The 26,550-nt window shown below is 47.6% G+C and overlaps 1 protein-coding gene across 3 annotated transcripts in view; it reads right to left on the bottom strand.

Annotated features, from left to right (window-relative positions):
• Positions 1-26,550, bottom strand: part of itga9 (integrin, alpha 9) — a 53,922-nt gene that overhangs the window by 27,114 nt on the left and 258 nt on the right. Inside the window, exons 2-17 of one of the 3 annotated variants that reach the window (XM_076018818.1) lie at positions 26,460-26,517; positions 25,179-25,287; positions 24,804-24,931; positions 23,145-23,251; positions 20,402-20,525; positions 17,044-17,111; positions 13,945-14,074; positions 13,782-13,867; positions 13,635-13,697; positions 13,048-13,185; positions 12,502-12,607; positions 9,773-9,867; positions 8,993-9,083; positions 8,658-8,703; positions 8,401-8,555; positions 5,753-5,913 (exon numbers count right to left, since the gene is read on the bottom strand). In XM_076018818.1, the coding sequence (XP_075874933.1) occupies positions 5,753-5,913; positions 8,401-8,555; positions 8,658-8,703; positions 8,993-9,083; positions 9,773-9,867; positions 12,502-12,607; positions 13,048-13,185; positions 13,635-13,697; positions 13,782-13,867; positions 13,945-14,074; positions 17,044-17,111; positions 20,402-20,525; positions 23,145-23,251; positions 24,804-24,931; positions 25,179-25,287; positions 26,460-26,517 (1,665 nt within the window). Of the gene's footprint in view, positions 1-5,752; positions 5,914-8,400; positions 8,556-8,657; positions 8,704-8,992; positions 9,084-9,772; positions 9,868-12,501; positions 12,608-13,047; positions 13,186-13,634; positions 13,698-13,781; positions 13,868-13,944; positions 14,075-17,043; positions 17,112-20,401; positions 20,526-23,144; positions 23,252-24,803; positions 24,932-25,178; positions 25,739-26,459; positions 26,518-26,550 lie in introns of those variants that run through there. The other 2 variants (XM_076018820.1, XM_076018819.1) reach the window with 2 other exon arrangements.

Below are 26,550 nucleotides of genomic sequence, written 5' to 3'. Positions count from 1 at the left end.
CTGCGGTGTCCTGCTCTAGGGTCCTTTTTTTCCTTCAATATATATATTTTATAAATAGGTTTTTGACCGGCTGCCGTGTGTTATGAAGACCTGGCAGCTGGATCTGATTAGCCGGGTGCTATGTACTTTCATTGTATCAGGCCTGTTGGCCCGCCGTAAATGAAACCAGGGAACGGCACCGGGGGAATTGCAGGTTCCTCGTGAAAGGTGAAGAGAAAAACAAAGCAAGCAGTGTGGCGGGGACAACCCACCGCCCGCCGACCCCTCCCCCACCCCCCGACGCCGCCGACGCCTCCCCACGTGCCAGACGCCGTCGGGATTCTTTGGGGGATGCAGTGACAGGAACTCCCGTGTTGCCATTTTCTCATAGTCTCCGCTTTCCTGTTTGTTCGCGGAGGGCAGGCTGCGGCCAAACACACGCAATTCCAGTTTGACTTTCTCACAGAGCGCTGATAAGCTGTCCGTCAGTTGGAGTTTGCTGGCGGGGTTTGTGTGGGAACCCGAGTCACGTCGAGGGAAACGCTTCCCGAATGAAATTATATCCATCAAATTAAAACACAGTACAAAAAAAAAAAGAAGAAAAAAAGAGTGCATCCGGATGAGAACCTGGGTGGTCAGAGGCAGCGCGGAGAAATCTCCGGCAGTAATGGCATTTTCCCCCCCTGCTCATCAGTGAAACTAAAGCCACGGAGTCGGGCTGGAGCTAATAAATGTTCATTATCCAAGTTAAAAACCTTTATTTCTTATCTCGACTGCTCCCCTCTTCGCAAATGTCATATGATTATCAACTTAAAGGAAATCCCTCCAGTGTCTGTACTTTAACGCTTAAATACCCAAAATGTGCTGCAGTTATGACTGTGGAAAACACAGAAACCTGCATGTTTCCATGTGGGCCAAGCGTATTTATAAAAGTCCTATGCAATACTTTTAATCTTGATCTTGATCTTAATTTTAGTCCACTTGAGGGGCCTCGTGCTATCAAGTGAATGGCCTTCCAGAAAATAAGATACTTAGCCCTCTACTTACAGCATGCAGCTGGAGGGCTGGAGAAACATTCGGCCGTTGGAAAAAAAAAAAACGCTGGTGAAGTCGTTTTAACAAAGGGAAGAGAACGTCACCGACGTGTCTTAAGTCGAACGGTGAAACCAGGAACTCAGCGTGGTCTTTTTTTTCAACAAAAACATTCAAACGAAAAACATGAATTCATCAGCCAAATGTTGGCAGCCAGGAACAAATAAGGCACAGCGTGATGCTGGCAAGCAGACGCGCACAAGCATTGCCTCGCTGTAATCCAGTTAGCCAAGGTCATGATACAGAGAACCTGGTTCCCTCTACAACTGCACGGCCCATTAGTCCATCCAGCGAGGGTAAAGACCTCCAGCATCCAATCACTCAAGCCCAATAGTTATCCTTTCTTTTTTTTTTTTTTTCCATTTGGTCATATGAGACCAGTGGAGAATGTTTAGGCATTGACAGGTAGATGTCCAACATGCGGACGGTCCACTCCGCCGCTATAAATAGAGCTTGATGGACCTTTAAATACTGGGGGTTATGAGATATAGGGCACACGCAGGGCAGGATATAGGCCAGAGGAAAGTGAGCGGCATGTTTTACGAGCTAAATTAAACAGACAACTGTTACGGCCAAGCCTTTCACCGGCTATTTTGGCTCCGCCCCCTGTGGGCCGCAATGCGTCCACGGTGCTGCTACACAATACCGCTCGTGACCACAAATGGACCTGGGGTTCTTGGCACGGTTTCAAGGCTCACGTGCGCTGCTGCTGCAGCGCCGCTGGGACGAGGCTGGCCATTAATGTTTGAGAGAAGAGATGGATCGGCCCCCGACACGGGACAGAGCTTTGAACAAAGGAAGACTTTGTGCGTGTTTATATAAAAAAGGCAATAAATCGAGGCCGAGCCGGCGCTAAGAGCCAGCTCGCAAATGCACACGGTGCATTTACGTGGTGAATAATGAATGCTTTAGAGTTGATCGTAAGACCAATACCGGCGCAGAGATGACGTTACACCTGTTGCACTTTAAATCCGTCGGCACTGATGTCATATTCTGAAGATCTCTTTTCTTACCATGTTACACATGGTGACCAGATGATTCAAAGGTCTGCACCCCTACATTGAGACTAACTCTTTCTGACTATTGGAAAATAAACATTTACTTTTCCACATCATACAGTATCCACCATGCAAACGACATTGTAACAATGCAATAACTTTAATATATCCCAATTAAAAACATCAACATTCAAGCAAAAAAGTGAGAAATAATGTATATTTCTGTGCTTTTAAGTTCACAGTTTGGGTGCAGAGGTGCACAGCTGAAAAATATTACGAAAATACTTTTGAAACCTTGAAGTATTTTCGTGCCAGGGCTGGAAACAATATGTTGACTGCTTCCATTCCACCCAAGGGTTGTATGCAAAACACTTAACATTAGACATCAAACCCAAGCATGCGGGGGCTCTTATTAAACGACTCGTTGCCAGCTCATGCGAGGCACCTTTGATCATCCCTCGATCCAGGCCGTTCCTCAACACATCGCTGCTTGTGAGGTACAACCAGGAGAGGAAAAAAAAAAAAAAAAAAGCCGGTGTGGAGTTTATTTCGCTAAAAATAACCAAACAAAGACCATCTGGAGGGCTGGTATGCTCCCTTTCATTGCCAGTGAAAACATGTTTAAAGTGATCAGCATGAAAGACTTGCATAACTGCAAGAGGAATTACTCCAGGGGGAGAAAAAAGAGAAAACACCAAACTATTTGCTTCTGTGCTCGGAGTAACTCAAGATATGCCCTGGTGTTTTCTATGCAATATGATTTACTGACTGACCACTCCCGCTTTCCTGCTTCGTTTCAGCTGCCCAATATTAAGCCTGTTCCTGCGCGGTACATACGGACAATGCAACTTTTACCAGCACCTTATTAGGGTTGCCTGTTGCCCGAGCTCCTTTCAAAGTGTTTACATAACGCGTTAAGTCAACAATGTGGGTCAACAAATGGCCATTGCACCAGACGCGCACGTGAGAGTGGCTGAAAATAGCTCGTGGCCTTGCCCCAGCCCCCGTCCTGGCCGCTTGGGCGGTCGACCCCGACTTTCCATCAGCGGCGCCAGCGGGCTGCTCCGGGTCGACGCGGCAGCGGCCCCGCCACCCTGCCGTGACGTCCAGGCCCCCGGGGTTCCGTCGTTCGCACGGCAGCACGTCGTAGGTGAGCGCAGGGCGGGGCAGCGGCGCTGAGCCACACCAGCCCAACCGGGAGGATGGCACCAGCTGGTTCCCATTAGCATACCTCCACCGGGGGGGGACTGGCGGGCTCAAGCGGGCAGACACGCGAGCGAGATGAACGACGCGATTGGCCGGCCGGCCCGGCGAGGCCCAACCCTTGGCTCAAAGTGGAACCAGAGCACCTTGTGATTATGGCGTTTCTCTGGCTCCTCTCGGGGGAATTAGGACAAACACTGAGAGAACGATGATAAATATCGAGTTATCGCAACAGGTCACAGTCTGGCAGAGGCCTCTTTCCTCTTTCCTTTTGAAACTGAGGTTTCCGTCTGTCTGCGCCCTGAGCGAGTCTTCTGCTGCTGGTGAAGGAAGAAATATTTATGTCTGATGAACATCTGCAATGGATATCGGAACACTACTCAGTGTTTTAAAGCTCTTTTGTCAGGTATCTGCACCGAGTTTCAGATCTGGGGTATCCTGCAGGGTTTTGTCTTCAGGTGGAAAGTGAAGAGGTCTAGAAATAACAATTCAAAACTGATGTGGAGATCAACGGTTCAACACAAAGAAACTGAAATTACAATTACACTTATCAACTTTTTCTGCTCCTTTTTCTTTTGCACCGTGGGTAAAATTCGGAGCCGCACTCGAGGACAAAAGGGCCGCGGCCGCGCTTCGCTTTTCGCACCCACGCCGAAAAAAATCTAATAACACTCCCAACTGGTGCCTCTGACGCGGCGTCCTCTGCATTAGGTCACCCGGGATGAAATCATCTGCGAGGAGGAGTAGTTTTTACCCAGCAACGTCAGCGGCTCAATAAACAGCAGCGCTGCGTAATGCGCTGGTAAGACCTGATGGATGGCGCTGTGAGGGGCGGGACTGTTTATCTCGGAGATAGCCAGACGCCGCCACAGGTATGCGGGCAGCTTTGACCTACAGACGGGGGGGGGATAATCCACAGAGCACTGAGACTCAAACCCGACCCTGCCTGGTTGAAAAGTCGCCTTCAATCAAACTGACAGGCTGACTTGAACCTCCTACGGCTGCCTGAGCAGAAACAAAAAGACAAAAAATAAGAAGTGAAAATGAAATTTGAAATAGATATTCCCCGCCAGGTTAATTGAGGAGTCTGAGGCAGAAAAACGCATACCAGACTTCACTGATAACTGTGACGTGTGTTTTTGATGAGTTAAGGATCTTATTGCCGCCCTAGTGTGAGATACCCCTCCGCTGCAGCGTGAAAGGTTGACGGAGGAGAAGCAGGAGCGGTAACGACAGCTCCTCTCAGCCGGCCGCTCGGCCTCCCACGGTGAAAGTGCCTGCAGAGCGCCGTTAAGAATGCCAGTGAAATTTAGAGGGGGGCCGCAGTGGGCCTCCTCCGCATTACAGGAGGCGAAACACAGCCGGCGCCCCTGAGGAGAAGAAATTACAACGGCAAACAACACAATGGCGGGACTATGCGGCGACAAAGGAGACTCTGTTTTGCTGTTGCCTTCACTCTTGGGCAGATGCACGGTGGACCAGCGTGAGGTTGAGCGAGCATCAAGCGCTCGACTGTTACCTCCACACCAAAGCTGACCCCCAGCGACAAAACCCCGCGGGGGTCGTCCAGCGCGGCGGGGGGTCCCGGCGGAACATGACGAGATGCATTGTGCGACAACGAGTTGTGCAGTTCGCGCCGTCGGTCCTTTCTTGTCAGATCCTGAGAAGACGTGAAGGTTTTGAGTTACGCGGCAGGCCATCTGGGCCAGCACCATTTGTCTGGACTTTTCCAGGACACGTGCACTGGCGCACATCGAAGCGCACTCAAGTGAGGTCACTAGTTACTGGTGGAAGCAGTGGGCTGCGTACATGGGCTCAATAAGAACGACATGAGAACAATACAAAGAGTTCAGTCGTCTGTGGAAACCACAACACAGAGCAGAAGCTCCAACATGTTTCACTTCTCGAGGGAACCTCGACCCTCAAGTTGTTCAAGAACCACACATCAACATTACTTGACATTATTGCGCTGACATTTGCTTATAGCCACTGAAAAAATAAATCCTGATTTTTTTTCGATACATTTCAAAATACGGCCACCACAGCCGAGCGGGGACGGGAAAAAGACTGGAGCAAAGTGGAAAGTGAGTGGAAAACGCTTAAAAATGTATAAGAACTCTCAGATAGATACTGCCAATAAACCATCCACAGCCAACTTTTTAAATATTTGGACAGTTCTTTCTGCTTCTGTCTGTTTCAACATTAATATAGAAAAAAACAACATGGTCTGTTGCTCCAACCAAACACGACATAAACTGATAAGAGAGAAAAACAGCACGTGAGCAAATAACTCATATCGCACGTCAACACTGCGGGGACGGAGCGCTCTGGGGACCATGGGAAAGATCATCTGAGGACATGACGGCCGCACACGCACGCACACACACACACACACACACACACACACACACACACACACACACACACACACACACACACGGCGACAGTCAGGCCCTGGTGAGCAGCGAGTGCAAGCTTACCTTCACGTAGGTGGTGTAGCGCTGGCACTCCTCCCTGTTGATGTCCATGCTGAAGTGGCCGCTGATCTGGCTGATCTGAGATCCGCCCTGGGTGAAGTAGACCCGCGACGGCTGGCCCTTCTGCCTCTTGTCCACGTCGGCCGTCAGGTTATACAGCAGCTCTATGGGGGAGACGGATATAGATATACAGATCGATAAATGTTACAGGAGTGATCTGTAACTTTACTGATTCAAATTATCTGATATTATTTGGACTTAAAAAGAGACTTAAATGAACTACCATTGATAAGATAAATAGGTTTTATCACTAACCTAGGATGATCAGTGTTGGCGAGTAATCTATTACTAAGTAATCCACTTCAGTAATTAAACTACTTTTTGAGTAACGGAGTAATGGAACGGGATTACTGTGGCAAAAATTGGTAACAATATCATAGTTACTTTATCAAGTAACGATTTCCTTACTTTTCCGAAATCTTCTAATCATTTTAACAATATGGGCTGTGCAAAAGGCACCAGTGCTGTGCATGAGTTTGTTCTGTGGAATGTGCAGTTTGTGTTCAGGGGGCAAACATTCATTCATGTTAAGGGGACAGAGGCAATATTTGGAATTGCAAAATTTGCACATCAATAAAGTTCATTCCAAAGCACTGAGCAACTGTTACTTTAAACTAAAGTGATTAGAAATCAGTAATTGATTACATATGAAACAAAGTAGTTAAAGAAGTAATTCGATTACTTTATTATGGAGTACTCAGTAATCAGTAGTTGCATTACTTTTATGGAGTAATCCCAACAACACTGTTTATCATAAACATCCCTCCTAGATTTTGAGCCAACAGTGGGTACAGATGTGTTACCGACATATCTGATAATTGACATGGGGTAAAATAAAACATTCTTCCGAGTTTTTCTCAAAGAATCTTATTTTTAAAAACAAAGAACAATGGTTACAGCTCAACAGCCCAAGCTGAAACAATGACAAAATGAACATATGCACGAAAAGCCCTTTGTGCAGATCATTTTATAGCTTACGGCTACACAGAGAAGAATGAACAAAAAAAAGGGAAATGAGTTTTCCAGCTGGTTGGGCAGAACCAATGCAACTGTGAAAGAAAACGCTTTACCCCAGCATCCCCGTTGGCTCCGCCCTTGTCCTCAGCGACACCGACGCACAGTGTGACTTTTAAATCTGTTCCGTCATAGGCCTTAAATCAACCGTTACCAGCATTTCCTGGACGACCATATATAGTCGTCTGGTCTCTTTAAATCAATTCCCCCGAATGAATCAGCCTCAGTGTGCAGTAATTGCCCGGAGAGGGTGTCGCACCGCTGAGACAGAGGGAAGGGTGGCAACACACCCCAGTTGGACCAAGGCCTCGCTGTTTCCTCCGTCCGTCCGACGGAGCGGACGGCATGAGCTCACACTGGGCACGGCACAGGAACAGTTCATTATGGGAGTCACCGAAAAAAAAACACCGTGCTCAACTTTCCATGGCGATGGCCGCTCGGCTGAACAGTGAGGCTTTATTCCGGCGAGCCGGGACGCAGTCGTTGGTTACGTAACAACAAGGGCTCCGTCCCTGGAGGCAGCTGCGAGCAACCACACCCAAACACTGGAGCAGCAGCGGCAGCAGCGGCAGCAGCAGCAGCAGCCACTTGAGTCCTGCTAGCCAGGCCTGAGGTGGTAAAACCACAGGACCGGAGCAAAGACAGCCGGCCGTAGGGCGAAGACTAACCACACCACCGAGGGTCTCCAACTGCTCCAGCAGGCAAAGGTGAGAGGTTCATGTTGATGCAAAATCAACTGAATGGAACGCACCACTAGTGACACAAAACTAAAATGAAGACATTTAGAGCCCAGCTGTCAAGGAACATCTACTGAATACTTCCATTCAGTCAGTTTTAACTCACTGTGAAAAGCACAATCAATCTGCTTCAAATTCTGATTTTACAGATTAAACAAAACATGGCACTGGCACTTTCTGGAGGACCTGGTTCTTTTTGTCAGCACTTTAGGTATCCATGCTGATCTGTATTCCAGTTCCACTAAACAAGCTGCTAACTTTCAGCATGAAAGCCAATCAGAAGATTTCACATTACGCCAGACTTGCTGATTGTGCCAGAAAGCCAAACTATGACTTCAGGCAGCTGTACTATGTCAGTGTTTTTTTTTTGTTTTTTTTTAATAAAGTGGGTCTCCAGCCTTTCAATAAACTCTCCAGGAAGAGGAAAAAAAAGTCAGTGGCTTTCCTCTTTTGCTTGCTCCACCTTTAAGAACACTGTTTTTGAAAATCAGCCCTGCGTGATGTCATGAAGTGCACTATTATCACGTCTCAAATACCATGTCCCAAATAGTTACCACCCAGCCTAAACACAGCTGACAGGAGGCTTATTTTTAAGGCCTTGTTAATGAATCTATGATAAGACTCTCATCTGGAGGAAACAGCTAAAACTTTTTTAGCTTCCAAGCTAAAAACGTGACTAGCTTTCTGCTAGCTTTTTTATGTTTTTTCAGGGGATTGTATATGATACTGTATATCATAGCTCATTGAATGCATCCACAATCATAGTTATTATAGTAACATGTTTTCCTGATAACAGGGTCATAGTGCAGTTAAGTTACTTCAGTGAGCTTCTCTCCTCACCTATGTGCCCGGGCAGCTGCCTCCCTCTGAAACGCATGCAGACGGTGACATTGAAGCAGTTGGTGTTCTGGTTGCCTTCATGGCAGTGCGGTGCAGTGATGTTGATGGACGTGGGCAGGGAAATGGCAACGTCCACTGTAATAACAGGCCGCGTCCTACAACCAATACGAAACGACACAGGAGGGAGACACTGGGCATTAAAAAGAGTTCAGAGGAAGAATGAGAATGAAAAAAAATGGAATTATGTGGTCACTCACCTCAATAGCACAACACTGTTGGCCATAAAAGCTCCTATGGTGACATCTGCAATGAAAACACAAGTCTGACCGGCGCTACATTAACAAACCGACACACAAGCGTCTTTGACACATGCTGCTGGCCACATCTGAATACCAGTTGTGGAATGCTGTCAACAAAATGCCTCTATCACGAGTTGCAGCACTGCTATCGCAACAGAAAGGAGCAGAATGAGGAAAACAGAGGGAGAAGAAAAAACAAAATATTTGAAAGCTTTTCCAACTTAATGGCGCGTGTTTTCTTTCTGGACGACGGCGCTGGATGAAATCTGGTCTGAAACGTGGTCTGAGCGTACCTGCGTATCCGTTGCCATCCATGTCCACGTTGCCAGAGATGGACTGGCCAAACATCTGCAGACCAGGGCTGACGGTGCGCCCAGACAGTTTCTGCAACACATCATACCAGCTTTCAGAGAGAACTCAACGCCTGCCAAACTACCAAAGGAAAAAAAAAGGCTAAGGGCGCACAAAAGTATTGGTATGTTTTTCCAAAACTTTTACTATTACTGAAGAATTCCTGAAATGTTACTGCATTAGGAATTAATCCATGTGCATCCATGTTGATAAAAGGTGAATAATCAATCGCTTAAACTATTACAATCTATTCGGACAACATAAGTCTAGAGTTTAGGAAAACTTAATAACAAACAAGCACTTATAGAAGTGTCTGTGTGTTCTAATCCAATAAGTCCACCCGAGTTTAGCGGCTTGACTGAAAGCATACAAATCCTTTCTTCTCAGTGTACAGCAGTTTACTGCTGAACCACTTTAAAATGGCGAAAGCAGCAGTGAGGCTGAGGTCTCTGTCGGGACAACGGCGGTCTTGTGTGTATTTAGGTGCAACATTAGCACCTGCAGCCTCCCCCCTGCCCTCCCCTAACGCTTCTGACAGCCTCTGTGTCAATACACAAGGTGGACACATGGCTTTCATCGACGCCGCGCACGTGTTGCTTTACTGACGTCATAAACGAGTGGGGGCGGAGAGGCGTTTTTTTTTTTTTTTTTTTTTTTTTTCCCTACGTTTACACCTAAAACGAGCGGTGCTGGGATGCAGTGCGGTTCAGATGGGCTCTTACCATGGAGTATTTCTTGATGATTCCTGTGGCGTCGCCATGGTAGATGTAAACCGCCCCGCTGTAGTCACTCTCTTTGGGGGCGCCTATGGCGACATCTGATGACACAAACGTGTTTGTGTGAATATCAGTCAGTCATGAAACAAACAAGTGCGTACAGACAGGCCCCGAAAACAGTTCACTTTCCGTTGGCCCCGGCATGGGAAACAAACTGTTATAGTAAAACTCCTAATAGACAATTAAGTGTTGTTAGTGTCCATAAAAAGTCCCGCGACCTCTGCGAGAGTGGAAACAAGGCCGTAAAGCGCCGGCCAGCGCGCAGAAAACGGCACCTCCTGATCCAAGATTCACAGAGAGTCCACATTTAAAGTTTCCTTTCATAAACCCGGAGGACTCAACGTGCCATGTGGTGCCATGTGGGCAGGCGCGGCCAAAGAACGGCACCTCTTGTCGTAAATACCAAGCGAGAGTGAATTCATTGTGCGTGGTGCAGTTTCTACAGTTTTTTTTTTTTTTTTTGGGGGGGGGGGTGAAACCGAGCGGAGGAGTCTCGATTCCACTTCCGAAGGAGTTCTTTAAAAAGCGGCTCAGTTGTAAATAATTGTCAGTCATCGAGGATGTCGCCTAAGAGCGAGGAGCTAGAATTCAGGCAGCCCAGCTGCTTTCTTTCCACGCGCACAAACACACACACACACACACACACACACACACACACACACACACACACACACACACACACACACACACACACACACACACACACACACACAGAGTGCCACGCCGCATTCCGCAAAGTGTAACTAATAAGGAGATGAAACCAGGCAGCAGCTCCAGGCGTCAAGTTAAGCCCCTCGGGCTGCAGCCACTGAGTGCCAGGACCTTTTTCCTTTTTTTTCTCTCTCTCCAAACAGAGATCAGGCACAACATTGGCACAACCAAGAGTTAAAAGTAGACGATACTTCAACAGCCAAACCTTCCACTCTGGGATCAAAAGTGGAGGCCACTTGACGAACGAGCCGTGTGACCCAACACTCCGCTGGCACATCAAACTCCTCCCACCCACCCAGGGCCACGCCCACCTACCCAGGGCCACGCCCACACACCCCTGTCCTCTACTTTGCTTCGTGCGACGCCGCAGAGACGTCCCAGATCCACTTCTGTTTGAACGACGTGGGCCACCGCGGGGGAGTTGTTGGCATGAGAGTGTTTACTTTGCCTGCAGTGTTTGTGTGGGGTTTTTTTGTGTGTCAAAGAACACCCACTTTAATACCAGAACCCGGGTTTTTCCTTTTTTTCTTCATTCTTTTTTTGACTAAAACACAGTACTGTAGCTGTGATCTGCGTAATTCGCTTCAACCGTCTGTGGGTTCAGCCTTTGAGGATAATTTGTTTTGCATGTTGCTGAAACTGCGCACACAAGGAGGGGAGGGCGGCCGCTGTCGAAAGACGACCCTGGCCGCAGAGCGAGTCGAAAAAAAAAAAAAAAATGTCTTTGAAAATTTGGGATTTTCTCAAGCCTACTGAGCATTTTAATGTTTCATTTGTTTTATGAGCTCGGCAGCCAAACAGCAGAGGAAACAACTTTGTTTCGCAACAACAATGTCAGCGCAGCCTACTGCAAATTGTCAAGTGGTTGCTAATTGATGGATTACAGGTGTATAGAATAATAAAGGGCAATTTAAGAGGCTGAAAGATAATTGGAGAAATAGTCATGACAAATATGTTTTTGGTCAGCCGTAGCATTTTCCTTTTGACTGCACCAAAGGATCCCATCATATAAAACGTTTTCTTGTCTTGTTTTGGTTTGTAACTCAAACGATGACTCCTTAACCTTCTAAATTTAGCGCTCACAGTGGCTGTAAAAGTGTTCAGCGGAGCTGTAAAACACACGGCGATTTGTGTTTAATGGGCTGTAGCATTTAAACCCTAAGTGTAGCCGGCCATTTAAGTCAGCTGAACTACATCAGCGGCCGCCCGCGACCCCTTCAACCAGCTTCCATATGTGGATGTTGAGGCAACCTGGCGGGCGAGATGGAACGTTTCTGAAATCCTTTTGGTTTTATCTCTGTCATATCTGCTAACGTGCCCACGCAGAGCATTTTGGAGGGTGGAGGCAAGAACCTAGAAGTCATAGCGGGCATCATTTCAGGAAGCGAATCACATCTGACATTTTCAAACTTCCTAACTCCGCTGGGTGTCTAACGTGCGGCAGGCCTGAGGCGAGGACCCTGGTGTGGGTCAAGCCTGCAACCAATCAGAATGCCTTTGTTCTCCTTATCGACATCCAGTGGCGCACAGACGTTTCGTCTGCGTTTTCGGGCGCCGCCTCCTGAAATGAAATGTCTATGCAAAGGCACCAGACTAATTCCCGGTTCTGAATTGTTAATTAGTCTGGCTGGGCCGGGCTGGACCCTTTAAGATTTATGTTATGATCTGCCGGAGAACTCACCACCCACATTGCTCGAAGCTACTATTCCAGGCATCTTTATTCCTCTCTCTTTTCATTTGCAAAAGTGCACACTTAGGCCCTCGCCATCAAACATCAAGCATCCAAACAGGTTGTAACTTGTTGGAGAAGTGCTTCCACCAACGTGCAGCGAGAGTCCCTGGAGAGCCCCGAAGACGGTTTAAACTTCCAGCATCGACGAGTCGATGACATCCAATGCAAGGCATTAGAAAAATCCCCACCGCGAGCAAAACAAGCAGACAGAGTGTAAACTGTTTAGGCTGACCTTGATATCCGTCGTCGTCTATGTCTCCTATGGCAGCGATGCACTCTCCGAAGTGGGCATTGAAGGCATTGTCGCCGCTCAGGACAGCTTCCTCCTCCATCACCCCCTGAAAAACCATACGTGGGGTCACTTGAAGGGTCGTAAACAAGGGAAAAAAAAAAAAGGAGCCAAATTCTCTATTTGCAGCAGTTTTTCTTCTTCTTCATACAAACAATTCAACAACCAATCAGACGGCCCCGCATTCTCGCTCAAGAGTTTTTGCAAACGCACAAACAAAAACGCCTAATCTCTGCGCGTTAAATAATCCTGCGGCGCTCTGCTATTTGGCTCGCAAATCAGCATAACAAATACAGACGGTAAGAAACTAAACACGAGCAAAGCTTTGGGGGGAAAAGGAACGGAGCAGCAACGAGCAGACGATAACAGCAGCGCGGAAAACACGCTGGACACGATCAAAGGAGGCGCGCGCCCGACGCGAGCGTCTAGCAAAAACAACTCTACAAGCCGCGGCGACGCGTTTCCCGCCGACCCACACATCCCACTCACGTTGCCCTTGCTGAGGTACACAGACACCTGGCCCTCGTCCCGGAGCTGGCTGTGCATGGGAGCCCCCACCAGCAGGTCCGACAGGCCGTCCTGGTTCAGATCAACTGCACACAATGAGGAGCCAAAGTAAGAGCCCATCTGGAACCAAGCCGAGCCACAGAGCAATGGGTCAGATCAGAGGAACTTCTGCAGCACTTCATCACACATTGATCATCACACACAAGGCATGCTCTCTTTAGAAGAGTATCAAAGGAGGGTTTAACTCGGGTCCTTAAAGAGTCACAGCTTGTTCATTAGCTACCAGCGCTGGCTTTAATATGTGACAGAAAAAAACAAACAACAAAAACAACTCTCTGAGTGATGGTTTCAAACTGTCATAGGGACAGAAATAGGGCAGTGCTGATGACAAAGCAGTTAGAGTAGCGTGTCTGCGATGCATTATGAGGATAAACCGCATGCTCTGGGGGGAAGTGAGTGTTTAAAAAAGAATTGGTGGTGTGCTGGTCTTGATTTTTTTTTAAGTATTTTAAAATGACATTGATGCCTCGAGATTGAAATTGAGATTCAGGGAACTGTGGAGCTCGTACCATTTTCCCTGAGGCTTGGAAGCTCCTCACCAGAGACGATCCATCGATTTTGAAAATGTAAACCTGTGGACGGGGAAAGAGAAGTGACTTTAGCTACACAAGAGGACTTCAGAAAGTTGCAAACAGGACCGATGTTGGAGTTCCTACCTTCCCACTGCCGCTGTGCTGAGGAGCCCCAGCGGCGATATCGATCACGTTAGGGGCGGAGAAGTGTCCCGCGGTCACGGCGTAACCTGGAAACACAGACGGTGTCGCTCACAGATCTATTCAGCCTGGAGTCAGTCAGCCACGGTCATGAGCGGGCTCTCACCAAGGTAGCTGTATCGGTGTGAGTCTATGTTGTCTTTGTTCGGGCTGGAGAACGTGTCAGAAGACAGGTTGTACACCTTGACGGTCCCGGTCCAGTAGTACGACCCAGGAGCTCCGAGCACCACCAGGTCCTGGAAACAAACAAGCAATGAAATATTTGTCTTTGGTTACAGGTCAAGGTGGGTTTATGCAAAGATGTATGATTAACTTGCGCAAAAACACCACTTTGGAAAAGAAAAACACCTAAAGTCAGTGAAACAATGTAAGATACAAAACATTTTGGACCACTTTGGGATATTGACGTTATTTATAATAATATATCTATAATGTTGACACTAATATCACATCAAAGATTCGTCTGTCTGTGCGTCACGCCTCAGTTTATATCACTCATTGTACGCTTTGCCCCCCAGTTTCTGAAGTTCGTATCACTCTTCTATAATCAGCCGAGAGAGAAGGTCCAACACAACATTATGTTACAGTGAACTGAAACATTGTTTTTCCCAACATGAAAGTACATGAGCTACTTTTAAAAGCAAAAAGTTTCACTATCAGTATCGATGTCACTATCAGTCTTGATTCTGCTATCAGCATCAACAGCTGTCACAGTGGTATCTGATCAATACCAAAATTCGCAGATTGGAAACAGCTATGATGGCGCAGTGTCACTATTTAAACACTGATACCATGTACTATACTTGATTATTGATTTTTTTTTTTAAAGTAGCCCTGCGATGAACTGGGGACTCATCCAGGGTGTCAGCCTGCCTTCACCCTATGACAGCCGAGAGAGTCTCCAGCCCTGTAACCCTGAGTTCGGGAAGAAGCGGGTACTGAAAATGGATGGATTTCTTAAAGTAGTTGTATAAAACCTACATTGCGTGTCTGCTAAAACATATATGTAAAGTATATGAGCGATGCTGACTTTGCTACACAATCAACTTGATTTTATGACAAAATAAAATCACACTCATCAAAATAGGCTATCATTAGCAGCTTAAATCAGTTTGAATTTAACTACAATGTCTAATCTTGATAAGTAAGAATCAGTAGAATGTGGTTTAACAGGGTAGGCACAGAAAGCTGTCACCGATGGATGACTGTTGTGACAGTTGCTAACTTCCTATCCACACCCATCTACAAAACAGAACAACGGCGGTGCTGGGCTATCGGGTGAAAGCCTGGTTAACCAGCGACCGCAGGCTGGTTGCCGCTATCTGCTCTGAACCACAGAGCCAGATGGCACGCTTTGTGCTTTGATGTGACGAGGAATTCAGAGGTGGGTCGACGCTGACAGCTGTAAAACAACTCGCACACAGCTCTCTGTTTTTCGGTGGCACTCGAGACGCTACTCCTTTCGATGACGCCCGCTCGCCGCTTCCTGCCTCCCTCGATGTTATCGCCGCCGCCGGAGGTTGTGTTTCAATTGCAGGAACGCAAAACAAGAGCTGTCGGCGTGGCGAGTGTCTCCACTCCGCAGCGTGCACTCTGTCCCCCCCTCCCCAGCGCGAGGAAGTCAAACATCTGGGCACCACCAGGCGTGGGCAGCGGCGGTGCAGGAGGGGATACGCTTTAACAGTTGGACGTCCTCTTTTTTTTTCAAATTCCTCGCATTCTCTCACGCAAGGGGGGACGTGCACGTGGACAAGGGATACTCTCACACTCTGGTGGCTTCACCAAAGAGAGTTTTGTTGGTTTTGTCGTCGGTTTCCGAAGGGCTGAAAACAAACTTTATCAGCGCCCCTTGGCTTCCCCGGAGACTTCTCACAGCGGTTTATAGGTTCCACATGATGTCAGTAAAAGCATCTCATATTCAGCGAGGCCGAACACTCACAAGTCTGATCCCTCCACGGTTATTTTCACGCTTGTACATTATTAAGGATTTTCACGCCTGAACCCCAATACATGTGACGTCACACACTGGCCCCCGGGGCCTCGGCGGCGAGCAGGACACGCGTCTCAAAGAAGCCGGCATAGAAATGCTCAGCGAATTATCAGTCAGGTCATCTCACATGATTTCCTGTTTATTATCTGTGACGGGCAAAGCATTTTTGTGCGACGCGTCAATAAGTGCTTCACGCATTCACGCATGTGCTTCCGTACAGTCTGAGTGAAAAACACGCGGCTAATGGATGATGCTGACAATTTTCTGCCTTACGTAACAGCTCGTTCAATGCCAGACAATTCATGGAATATTCAGATGTTTTGCTAAATCTCAAAGAGAGGTCTTGAAACACAGAATTTCTGAATAGAACGGCATCAAAAAGTGTATCCACGCCAAAGAAAGTTTCTTTTTCAGCCACTGCCGTGTTTGCATTGCACCATTTAGCTGATTTGACTTTGAAATAACAAGAAAATACATTATGAATTGTGGAGAAAAAAATTATCAAATTCAAAAAATATCATCAGAAATAATCACAAAGACATCTTTTTTCAGGTGGTTTTGTTCAACCTTTCTTACAGTATTAATTCTGGTCACGACCATGGACACGGACTGACATTTTTTTGTTGTGGTTGTTTTGGGGGGGTTTTTTTGACGTAAAAAGAATTGAGGGAACCGGGAATTAGGCTACATGTCATGTTCGAATGCATATTTATCTTGTGAAACCACATCAGTATGAGTTGGGACGCTCTTCGCACAGTGTCCGCGAGCGGAGACATGTGCTAATTGTTAGTCAGCAGAGCCCCTGGCTGAGTCGATACAAGTACTTATATACATCTGAGCGCAACATCCCCATTTTCCACATCATTTGACTTCTGCAGCCTGGAGGGGAGGAACAGAGGTGCGGTGGAGGGGGTGGGACAGGGGGGGGGAATCCCCTGAGCTGCAACATCTCTGTTAACAATCTTCATCAGCGTCATCGTGGGCAGTCACATTAAGTGAAAAAAAAGGGGCTTCTTTGAAACATAAGCCAATGCTGGAGGAGAGTTACCACATCGTGCTCTGAAGTTGAGAAAATATGTCTGCTTTGAAACTATGGAGAGGAAGAGTGGAATAGTCAGTAGGATCTATTAGTGCCAGCGCTCATCCAAACAGCACCTCCGTCATAGGAGGAAGATCACACAGACGGAGAAGGTGAACGGGGGCGGCGTTACTGACCTCCATAAAAACTCCCGCTATCCCGGCTTGGCACGAGCCGTGCTCTTCCCCATACTTCTGCTTGTAGTCTGCAAGAAAAAATAAACCACAAATTATTTCACTGTGTGCTCGAGACAGCGTTTACGGGAGCCTCTTTTCCCGCATTCCATATGCAGCTAGTCAAAGTCTCAGTCCCATCCACGAGGAATTGGTCGGAGGGGAGTCGGGGGGCACATTCAACAAGGCGACCGATTACATGGCGAGGGCTGGGGGGGGGGGGGGGGAGTGGGGGAGACTTGGGACACGGCGCTTCTCCGGTTACAAAAATATTGGGCTTGGATCGGCGAAAAGAAGAGAGAGAAAAAAGGGAAGGCGCTGTAAATACAGTCGCATGCAAAGCCCGTCTGGCTTCTCCAGGACTGCTGGAAGGACGTTTCGGAAGGAAGTGAAGCTCTGACTCAGGCGCGCAATTAAATAGCTCAGAGTTACGCAACATTCGGATCACGTCGGCGTGGTTCGACCTCGAGCGGGTCGGGACTTTGCTGGATTCCAATGCAGCAGAAAACAGGAGGTCGACCTGATTCGATTCGCTGCTATCACGACTGATTCGTCTTAGGAAATAAATTTAAATTTAAATTTAACTTGTATTTAAAACACATCAGCGTTCGGAGTGGAAACAAAAACCACTGCTGCAATAGAACAAATCAACTTATTTTCTGATAGGTGTGTAAAAAAAAAAACAACCTCTGCGTTGCCTAATGGCTGCCTGTCTGGGACATCCCACATCTCCTGCCGTCGCAGGCGCCGACAAACATGGAAGCAGATGTGTCGGCTTCACACTGTTGCTCCCGCAACCGCGGATCACGTGCCGTGATAAACGTAGCTGCTGACGGGGATAAACAGACCGTGGCGGCGGTCTGCAACGCGGTTCTTCTGTTCACACCGAGGCGGTTGACGAAATGATAAACGACGAGCCATCGCGTCGACGACGCTCGGCTCCGGTCGACTGGCGGCTCTGCGTGGCTGTGCTTCTGGAACTGCGATGTCAATGGATGTCGTCTGGAATCATCTGGAATGGAGCCATATCAGTGACTCTGAGGGGCTAAAGCAGGGGTGGGCAAACCATTTGACTGGAGGGGCCACAATGGGTTCTAAAATTTGACCGTGGGGCCGGAGCAGGAGCAGATGGGTGGAGTATTTTGATGACCCACTTCAGGGGAGGAAAAATATATATCATGGGATATGTAGAAGACATGTTTGTTAATGGCAATTGTATGCGTCTTTGAAGCCCAACGGCATTGAAATGACTCTTAAAAAACAGAAAAAAATGGATGAAATGCAGCTATTTTATTAATTACTTACTATTAACATCATTTACAAAGTAAGTCGGCGGACCAATGGGCTGCATACGGCCCCCAGGCTAGGTGGGATAGGTTGCCCATGCCTGGGCTAAACAGAGTGGATGTAAAGTACATGAGTGCACTGTAGTTTGTTTGCTAGCATTAAATTGCTGTGTTTTAAGACGACAACAACAGCAACAAGGCAATTTTGGCATTCGATTCAAAACACCAGCTGACCTGCTCTCCAAATATCACTGTTGATCCCAGCCAATAAGAACCCCATATGGGTTGACCACTAGCACTTAGCTAACATGCTACACTATATTACCAAAAGTATTTGCTCACCCATCCAAATGATCAGAATCAGGTGTCCTAATCACTTGGCCTGGCCACATGTGTATAAAATCAAGCACCTAGGCATGCAGACTGTTTTGACAAACATTTGTGAAAGAATGGGTCGCTCTCAGGAGCTCAGTGACTTCCAGCGTGGAAGCACAGGATGCCACCTGTGCAACAAATCCAGTCGTGAAATTTCCTCACTCCTAAATATTCCACAGTCAACTGTCAGCTTATTATAAGAAAATGGAAGAGTTTGGGAAAAACAGCAACTCAGCCACAAAGTGGTAGGCCACGTAAACTGACGGAGAGGGGTCAGCAGATGCTCAGGCGCATAGTGCAAAGAGGTCGCCGACTTTCTGCACAGTCAATTGCTGCAGAGCCCCAAACTTCATGTGGCCTTCAGATTAGCCCAAGTACAGTACGCACAGAGCTTCATGGAATGGGTTTCCATGGCAGAGCAGCTGCATCCAAGCCATACATCACCAAGTGCAATGCGAAGCGCCGGATGCAGTGGTGTAAAGCACGCCGCCACTGGGCTATAGAGCAGTGGAGACGCGTTCTCTGAAGTGATGAATCACGCTTTTCCATCTGGCAATCTGATGGACGAGTCTGGGTTTGGAGGTTGCCAGGAGAACGGTACATTTCGGACTGCATTGTGCCAAGTGTGAAATTTAGTGGAGGAGGAATTATGGTGTGGGGTTGTTTTTCAGGAGTCGGGCTTGGCCCCTTAGTTCCAGTGAAAGTGATGACAGAGTCTGGTGTGAATGAACTTGACTGGCCTGCACAGAGTCCTGTCCTGAACCAGATAGAACACCTTTGGGATGAATTAGAGCGGAGACTGAGAGCCAGGCCTTCTCCACCAACATCAGTGTGTGACCTCACCAATGCGCTTTTGAAAGAATGGTCAAACATTCCCATAAACGCACTCCTCAACCTTGTGGACAGCCTTCCCAGAAGAGTTGAAGCTGTAATAGCTGCAAAAGGTGGACCGACATCATATTGAACCCTGCAGGTTAGGAATGGGATGGCACTTAAGTTCATATGTGAGTCAAGGCAGGTGAGCAAATACTTTTGGTAATATAGTGTATCTTTGAAAAGCTTTCCCATCTGACAAAGCCCCACTTGGCCAACGTGGTTGCAACCGCCCTGTCACCTTGCAGCGCCCGACAGTTCTCTCTATCTCTTCCCATTTTCGCTGAAGTGAGAGAACGAGCCTCGTTTGATCCGGTTTCGCAGCTCCGTTGCCGACGACCTTCTGATATTTAATGTGTGTACAAATGAGCGGAGCGATCTAAGCCAACCATCATGTCGTAACATAAACAATTTAAGATTTTCCCCTTGTCCGGACATTCCTCCGAAACTCCTCAAGTGTTTGGAACAGGCAATAAAATGAATCTCTCCGTGGTTGGACAAGCCGGCATAAAATTCCATGGCAGTTCATCCTCATTTTTTATTTTTTGTTTTTTTTTTTCTCAACGGTAATTTCAACCCAGACCGCAAATGTGATGTGAATGGTGGGTCAGGAGATGCATAAAGTCATTAAGGTTCCTTCTTTCTGGACAGAAACCAACAGTGCAATTCCCAAAGGTAACCTTTCGAAGTTTCCCTTCATTCTTTTCATTAGCCGTGACCAAACATGCTGGACAATCCAGCATGTTTGTGTGCGCTAAGTTCGCCCACGCCGGAGCCCTCGACTGTACCTTCGTAACAAGGGATGAGCGGTTTGGTCCGGCCCTGGAGGGTGGGAGGAATGATGGAGCAGTAACCATGTGGAAGAATGTACTGTGATTGGTAAAAGACGTTTTTCCAGCGGTGGGCACAGGCCTGTAACAGGGAGACAGAGGCACAGATGAAGGAAAACAAGATCAGACACACGTCCGCACTGTAAACAAAAAAAAGATACATATCGTTAGCCTCCTAGCATAGCCTAAGTCATATTTGAACGTTTTTGGAAAACAAGAAAAGACACATTGCACATTGGTGTTTTTTTCAATATCACAATTTGGCCAAAAAATGACTTAGGCAATTATACTATCAGGCTAACAATATAGGATTCTGTGAACAAAGCAGGACGTTACTGGGCCGAGCTGATGGTAAGAATCAATATCTCTGTGGCTGGAAAGTGATAATTGTCCACAACTGTGAGTTTGAGTGAATATTATTATCAATATCACACTGAAGTTGAAGCTGCAGACAGCTGGGGGGAAAAAAAAGCACACAAAGCAAAAACAAAAAAATAACAAACTCCAACTTTCCTCCACTCTGCACAAGCAGCTCATTTTCTAAAAGTGACAGTTAAGAACTCTCGAAACAATATTTCCCCTCGGCATCAAACATTCCACGGATCCATGTGTCAACAGGACAGTGTGTACTCGACCTGAAACCTTTTCACAGATACAGGCTCCTGCATAAATGTGGGAATAATTTAGTGCTCGCTAAGCGGGGGGACGGTGCCGGGTCTCCCGTGGCTCTGTGGACTGGATCTGGAAGCCTCTGCGCAGGCAAAGTTCACTCAATCTTCCCCCCTCGAACTGTTAAACACCCGCCCACACCCCCGCCCGACCCCACTCAACCCCATCCCCCGTCCCCTTCCCCAGGCACTGCAAGCCAATGTAAATGAATGCGAGGCCTTTGGCAGACTGAGTGCGTCGCAGCAGCATCAGATGACGGTCAGGAAGCGGGACGCTATGTTGAGAAACGCTCGCGTTCCGCGGGAGAGCGAGCTGCTGACGGTGCCAGCGGGCTGCTCTCACACTTGGCAGGAGGAGGGACTGTTTGACAATAGTGCAATCAGTCGACGCGAGGTGGAGAAAAATAGATCTTGGGCGACAGCTGGCAGAGTCTATCCAAACACATGCTTTTATCTTCCTGTTCATATTCTTCTTAATTTCATATCTTTATTTAAATGCTGGATGCCAGAGGAAAAGTCATGCATGATTAATAATGTGTGCATATATATTTATAAATTGCATTCCTCTAAAAACAGACAGCATACTTTCTCTCGCTCTCCATTTACAGCCTCCAGCTAATGGAAATGTTTTGGGTTGTGGCTTCCTTCAAACACCGATGCTTTGAACCCTCTACGTGCTTTGGTGTCGGTTCCCTTTGTGACATCACAAAGTTCACAAGAATGGACTTTCCTCAGTCCTTTCAGTTCAGTGGCAGGTCAAAGAGATGTCGCAGAACCTGGTGAACTACTACCTTAAGGTTTACTCATAAAAATAACTGGGTTCGACTGCGAGTGCAGCCAAAAACGGCATGTCTGCAAAACAGTGTTTTCTCCTCTGCAACGCAGAAACGTGAGGCCATTATGGTGAGATTAAGAGGAGGGGGGGAGGCAAAAGCACACGTGTTGGAGGGTCAGCACCTCTTTTTTTTTTCATCTCAACCCTGTGTGGTTGGCAAACACCACTGAAACTAAAAGCTTGTTGTTCCATAACACCCCTCGCTAGACATTCCCAGGGCTGACAACTTCTACAATCCTTCTTAAAGTCAGCCTGACGAGTGGAGCCAAGGGTAACGGTTTGAAAACGCGTGCCAGTGCATTCCGAGAGCGGATCAAAGGCAAACATAATGGAGGGAATGGAGGCGCCGAACGTGCCAGAGCAGCAACGTGGGACGTCTGTAATACGCAGGAATTCTGGTGGCAGTGCGAGGGCGATCTCGCAGCAGGTAGCCAAACACATTCGCACCTGTAATGAGCCTTCCAGGAGCTGTCCGGTCCATCAGTGGGCCCTCGCAAACGTCTTGGAAGGCTGTTAACCCCCCCCTCCAGCCCCCACACTCCTCACCCGACCCTCTCGCCGCACAGGAGATGGGTGGTTAACGTTTAATGAGAGGCTGCCCTTGGACGGGACCACCGCAGAGGAGCCCAAGCCTAAACAAACTTTGCCAGGTGCCCTATGATCCCTTTGCAAATACCCAGTCAAGCACCTCTGGGATTAGCACCACTAGTTAGTCTATTTTTCTAAATCCCGGCTCTCAAACCTTTGGCCCCCCCCCAACCAACAAACAACCCACCAAAAAAAAAAAAGAAACCTGCACCGGCGACTCATCAAGCTGCGAACATTTCGCCGTATTATGCAACCTGGCAGACTTTTTCCAAAATCTGACCTTGAATGTAAACACGCAAAACTGAAGAAAAAAAAAAAAAGAGTCAGTTTGATTTTCGCTTGTGCCGAGAGATTGAGAGCATGTAACCCGGGATGAAGGTAACAGAGACTTTTTTTTTTTCCTTTTTCTTTGCCGAGGGCGATGATGCTGAGAGCAGCTGTGGTTTAACAGTGCGGTCCGCGCTACCACATTTGTAGCAACGACGCTGGCACAATCAGGCCTATTTAGGCCGGCGTGCATGGTTCGCATTAAATCACCGGGACCGAGCCGCCGGCTGCTCTGCCGTTCACCCTTCCACCACCACCACCACCACCACTCCCACCACCTCACCAGTATCTTGCCGTCGGCCCTGTCCTGGCGGGCCAGGCTGACCCCCATCCACTCGTCATCCCTGTCCGCCTGGCACGTCTTCCCGCACGCCTCCCGCGGCCTGTTTCCTGAAAGACAATGAGGGCGGCTCAGGACACGGAAAGTCTTGGAAGGAGCGGCTTGTCACTCAGCGGCCATTGTCAGCTCTTGGCTGAATATTTATTTCGGCCGAATGAGCGATTGCCTAATCGGCGGCGGGCGGCGTTGATGTCGCAAGTGTTTTTGCAACAGTGTTTTCTGCTATTACTGAGTGGACAGAAATGTTATGTTACGTTATATAATGTTACACATTACGCAAGGTTGTAACGTTGTAACGAGGACTGAGATCAGCCTCAGAGGGAGGAGGCAACACCTGCCTGTTAGTACTGTTAGTAACCTGGGAGAGGTATTAGTGGCGTGAGAGTGCCCTCTATGATGTCACAAAGGGGCTATTTATACACTTTCTGAATGGTGCAGCAAGCAAAAAAAAGTAAAGGATAATAATTTGCCCAAAAAAAATTTGGAGAGGGGGTTCACTGAGTTCACTTGAGACATAAAACGTTGTTGGAAAACAGTGGCAAAGTAAAATGAGGGCAAGCATTGGATAAAAAAAACAAAACAATAATAACTGTCTCAGATCAAAATCATATCAGCACAAGTCTGGATCTTTGAGGCTTAGTAAGACTGACTGATCTGGATGCAGTTTTTACCAAACTGCAGAGTGACTGTGAAGCTCCAGCCATTCAAACGACACACAAATCAAAACACTGATAGTGAAAAAAAAGCGATCTGCAGCCTTAATAATTACACTCCGCCCACCCACCACTTTTTTTGCTTGCTAAAGTTTCATCCACTTTCTCCCCTAAACACAACTGATTCAGCACGAAAGCATGCAAGCAAGCCAGCGTCGCTCCCAGTGTGTCGGCGGGCTGCTGCCGCTTCCCGGAGGGAGGCCCATCACAGTTCAACTCCTCTGGCTCTCTGAGCCCCAACTGCACTCGGACACACTTACAGTGACTGTGCAGGGTTCTCTTTATTTGTTTTGTTTTATTCTCTTTTTTTTTCCTTTGACAGGCTGTCAGGGCCCGGAGGTTAATGTAGAAGTCATGACTGAACCTCCTCGCCCCCCAATCCCCCGCCCCTGGCTTTCTGTTCCTGACCACAAGAGCAGAACAGAGCCGGGGACTCGCTGTTGGAGTAGGGGGGCGGCGTGGGTGTGTGTGTGTGTGTGTGTGTGTGTGTGTGTGTGTGTGTTAATGTGTTGGCTCACGTGCTTGGAAAACATTAGCCGGAGCATAAATCATATCTCAAAAATATTTATGGACCCTTTCCACACAGACAGAACCCCCACTTTCCTTACGCACGGCTCGGTGTGTACGTATATGAATATAACAACGTGGAAGAGGGAACAACTGTGGCAGTGTTCGGAGAAGAATGAGGCAGCATTATTCTAATAAAACAAAAACAGATGCTGGGGGGTGGGGTGGGGGGGGGGGGGGGGGGTGCAAGAGCTCGGCCATCAGATGGGCTTTCTCTAACTTTCAAAGTGACTCCCTGTCTTCCTGCTCACGTTTCAACAGTGTTCAGTGTGCACAAGTCACAGATATACGCATATATATAGCACTCTCTCATGGGACTCACCTCTGCCCAGGTCCATCTCTGTGCAGCGGCGGTCCGGGTTGCTGTGAACCCGGCACTTGTACACAGCTCCAGGGGAGCGGACGGAGCTACTGTAGGTAGAGTTGGCCTTGGGTGCCCCCACGATCACCCTGCGGACATGAGACACAGGGAGAGGATGGGTCACAAGAGGAGTTTGCGCGCTTGTCGCAGGATGTAACAATAAAAAAAAAAAAGTGCCTTTAAAAGTCACGGGAAATTATAGCTGTTGGGAAATAATGTCGTTTTGATGCAAAATATCACTGGTCTAGACAGTTTTGTGCGTTTTGTTGGATGAAAAAAGGTCAACGCACTGTTGACAGCCAAACATTTCCAGGAACAGCGGAGATTTGGACTCACCAGCGCGTGTTGTCATGATAATGCTCCAGCACAGAATAGCCAAAGAAAGAAGAGTTCGGTCCGCGGAACACCAGCGGGTGTTCTAAGTCTATATTGAAGGAAAAAGCCACTGAAATAGAGAGACAGACGTAAAAAACGTCCGTTAATCCGACGTTCCCTCCGCGGAGCGTGGCCATTCCCGTGCGCAACGTGCGTAAAAACGCGGTGAAAGTGTCCAAACCAAAGGCGAACAAGAAAAAGAAAAAAAGAAAAAAAAAAAAACCCAAGATGCAAAAACTCTTTTCAGCTCTTCACTTGCCAAAACTGTTACGACACTATCGTCCTTCACTTATTTCTCCCCGTGTCTGGCGCGGTTGCCGGGCTGCTGTGTCATGAGGACGGAGGCTTGAGGAGGAACGTTAACGGTCCGGTAAATAACGGTGCGTCAGCTCCTCTCCATCCTGTGTCAGAAAGTTGTCGCTCGCGGGCTGCCCGCCGTGTTGATAAATGCGCACCAGTGGCGTGAAGTCGCGTGAAGCACACGCGAGAGGACCGGAAGCGCCTGCGGTTTGCTTTTTCAAAATACAGGCCTCGCGGAGTAGTTTTAATGTGGAGGGAGCGCTCGATTCGCAGGCGCACAAGGCTTCACGTTTCCGCCGCAGGGTTTGAGGGTCTCCGCTCAGTCGCACTGCTGCCCCCTAACGGAGAAAACTAGGTAATATTATTAAAAAAAAAAAAAAAAAAAAAACACGCTGCCAATTGAAAGTTTTCATTGAAAATATGATATTTCGCCACCAAATCAAACTTCAGACAAAATATCATCAGTGAATTTGTTAGTGGAAGGGATTAGAGGAGCCTCTTAGGTTCCTCTAGTAAAGCCAGAAGAGGACTTTGAACATATTCAGAATGAGTTTTTTGTGCAGATTTTGTCTTCATCATTTTCTTTCACGCTACAACAGCTTGGTAACACATTCATGACTCGCATATCTATGGAGAACGTTACCTGCGCCACATGCTACATGCATTATAGAGCATTATGCAAATACGTCTTGATTTTGTTTGCTTGTTTTTACATAAACTTGGTGTTTTCCCAAAATCCTTCGCTTGACGACAAAAACTGATGTGTTTGTCCAGTCATTTAACCCCAGTCTCTTGTGAGTCCTGCTAATGAGTGACTAGGCTTGCAAGTTAGCCATAGCTACAATTCTGCAGGGCTGGAATCTACAGTACCTTGTATTTATATGAAACAATGTTTCATAATTTTTTCCTCTTTAAATAAACAAGAAAATGAATAACACAAACCGTCTTTGCCTCTCTGAGCTGCCTGTATGTCAGCAACCTGGCCTGTGTTCACAAAAGCCTGTTGGGCCGTGTCGAGAGAGGGAGAATATTG

The sequence above is a fragment of the Nelusetta ayraudi genome, unplaced genomic scaffold (genome assembly GCF_046127955.1).
Source record: "Nelusetta ayraudi isolate G7.1 ecotype Tasmania unplaced genomic scaffold, CSIRO-AGI_Nayr_v1 ptg000008l, whole genome shotgun sequence".
In the NCBI taxonomy this organism is placed as follows: domain Eukaryota; kingdom Metazoa; phylum Chordata; class Actinopteri; order Tetraodontiformes; family Monacanthidae; genus Nelusetta; species Nelusetta ayraudi.
This window is presented reverse-complemented; position numbering and strand designations above follow the sequence as displayed.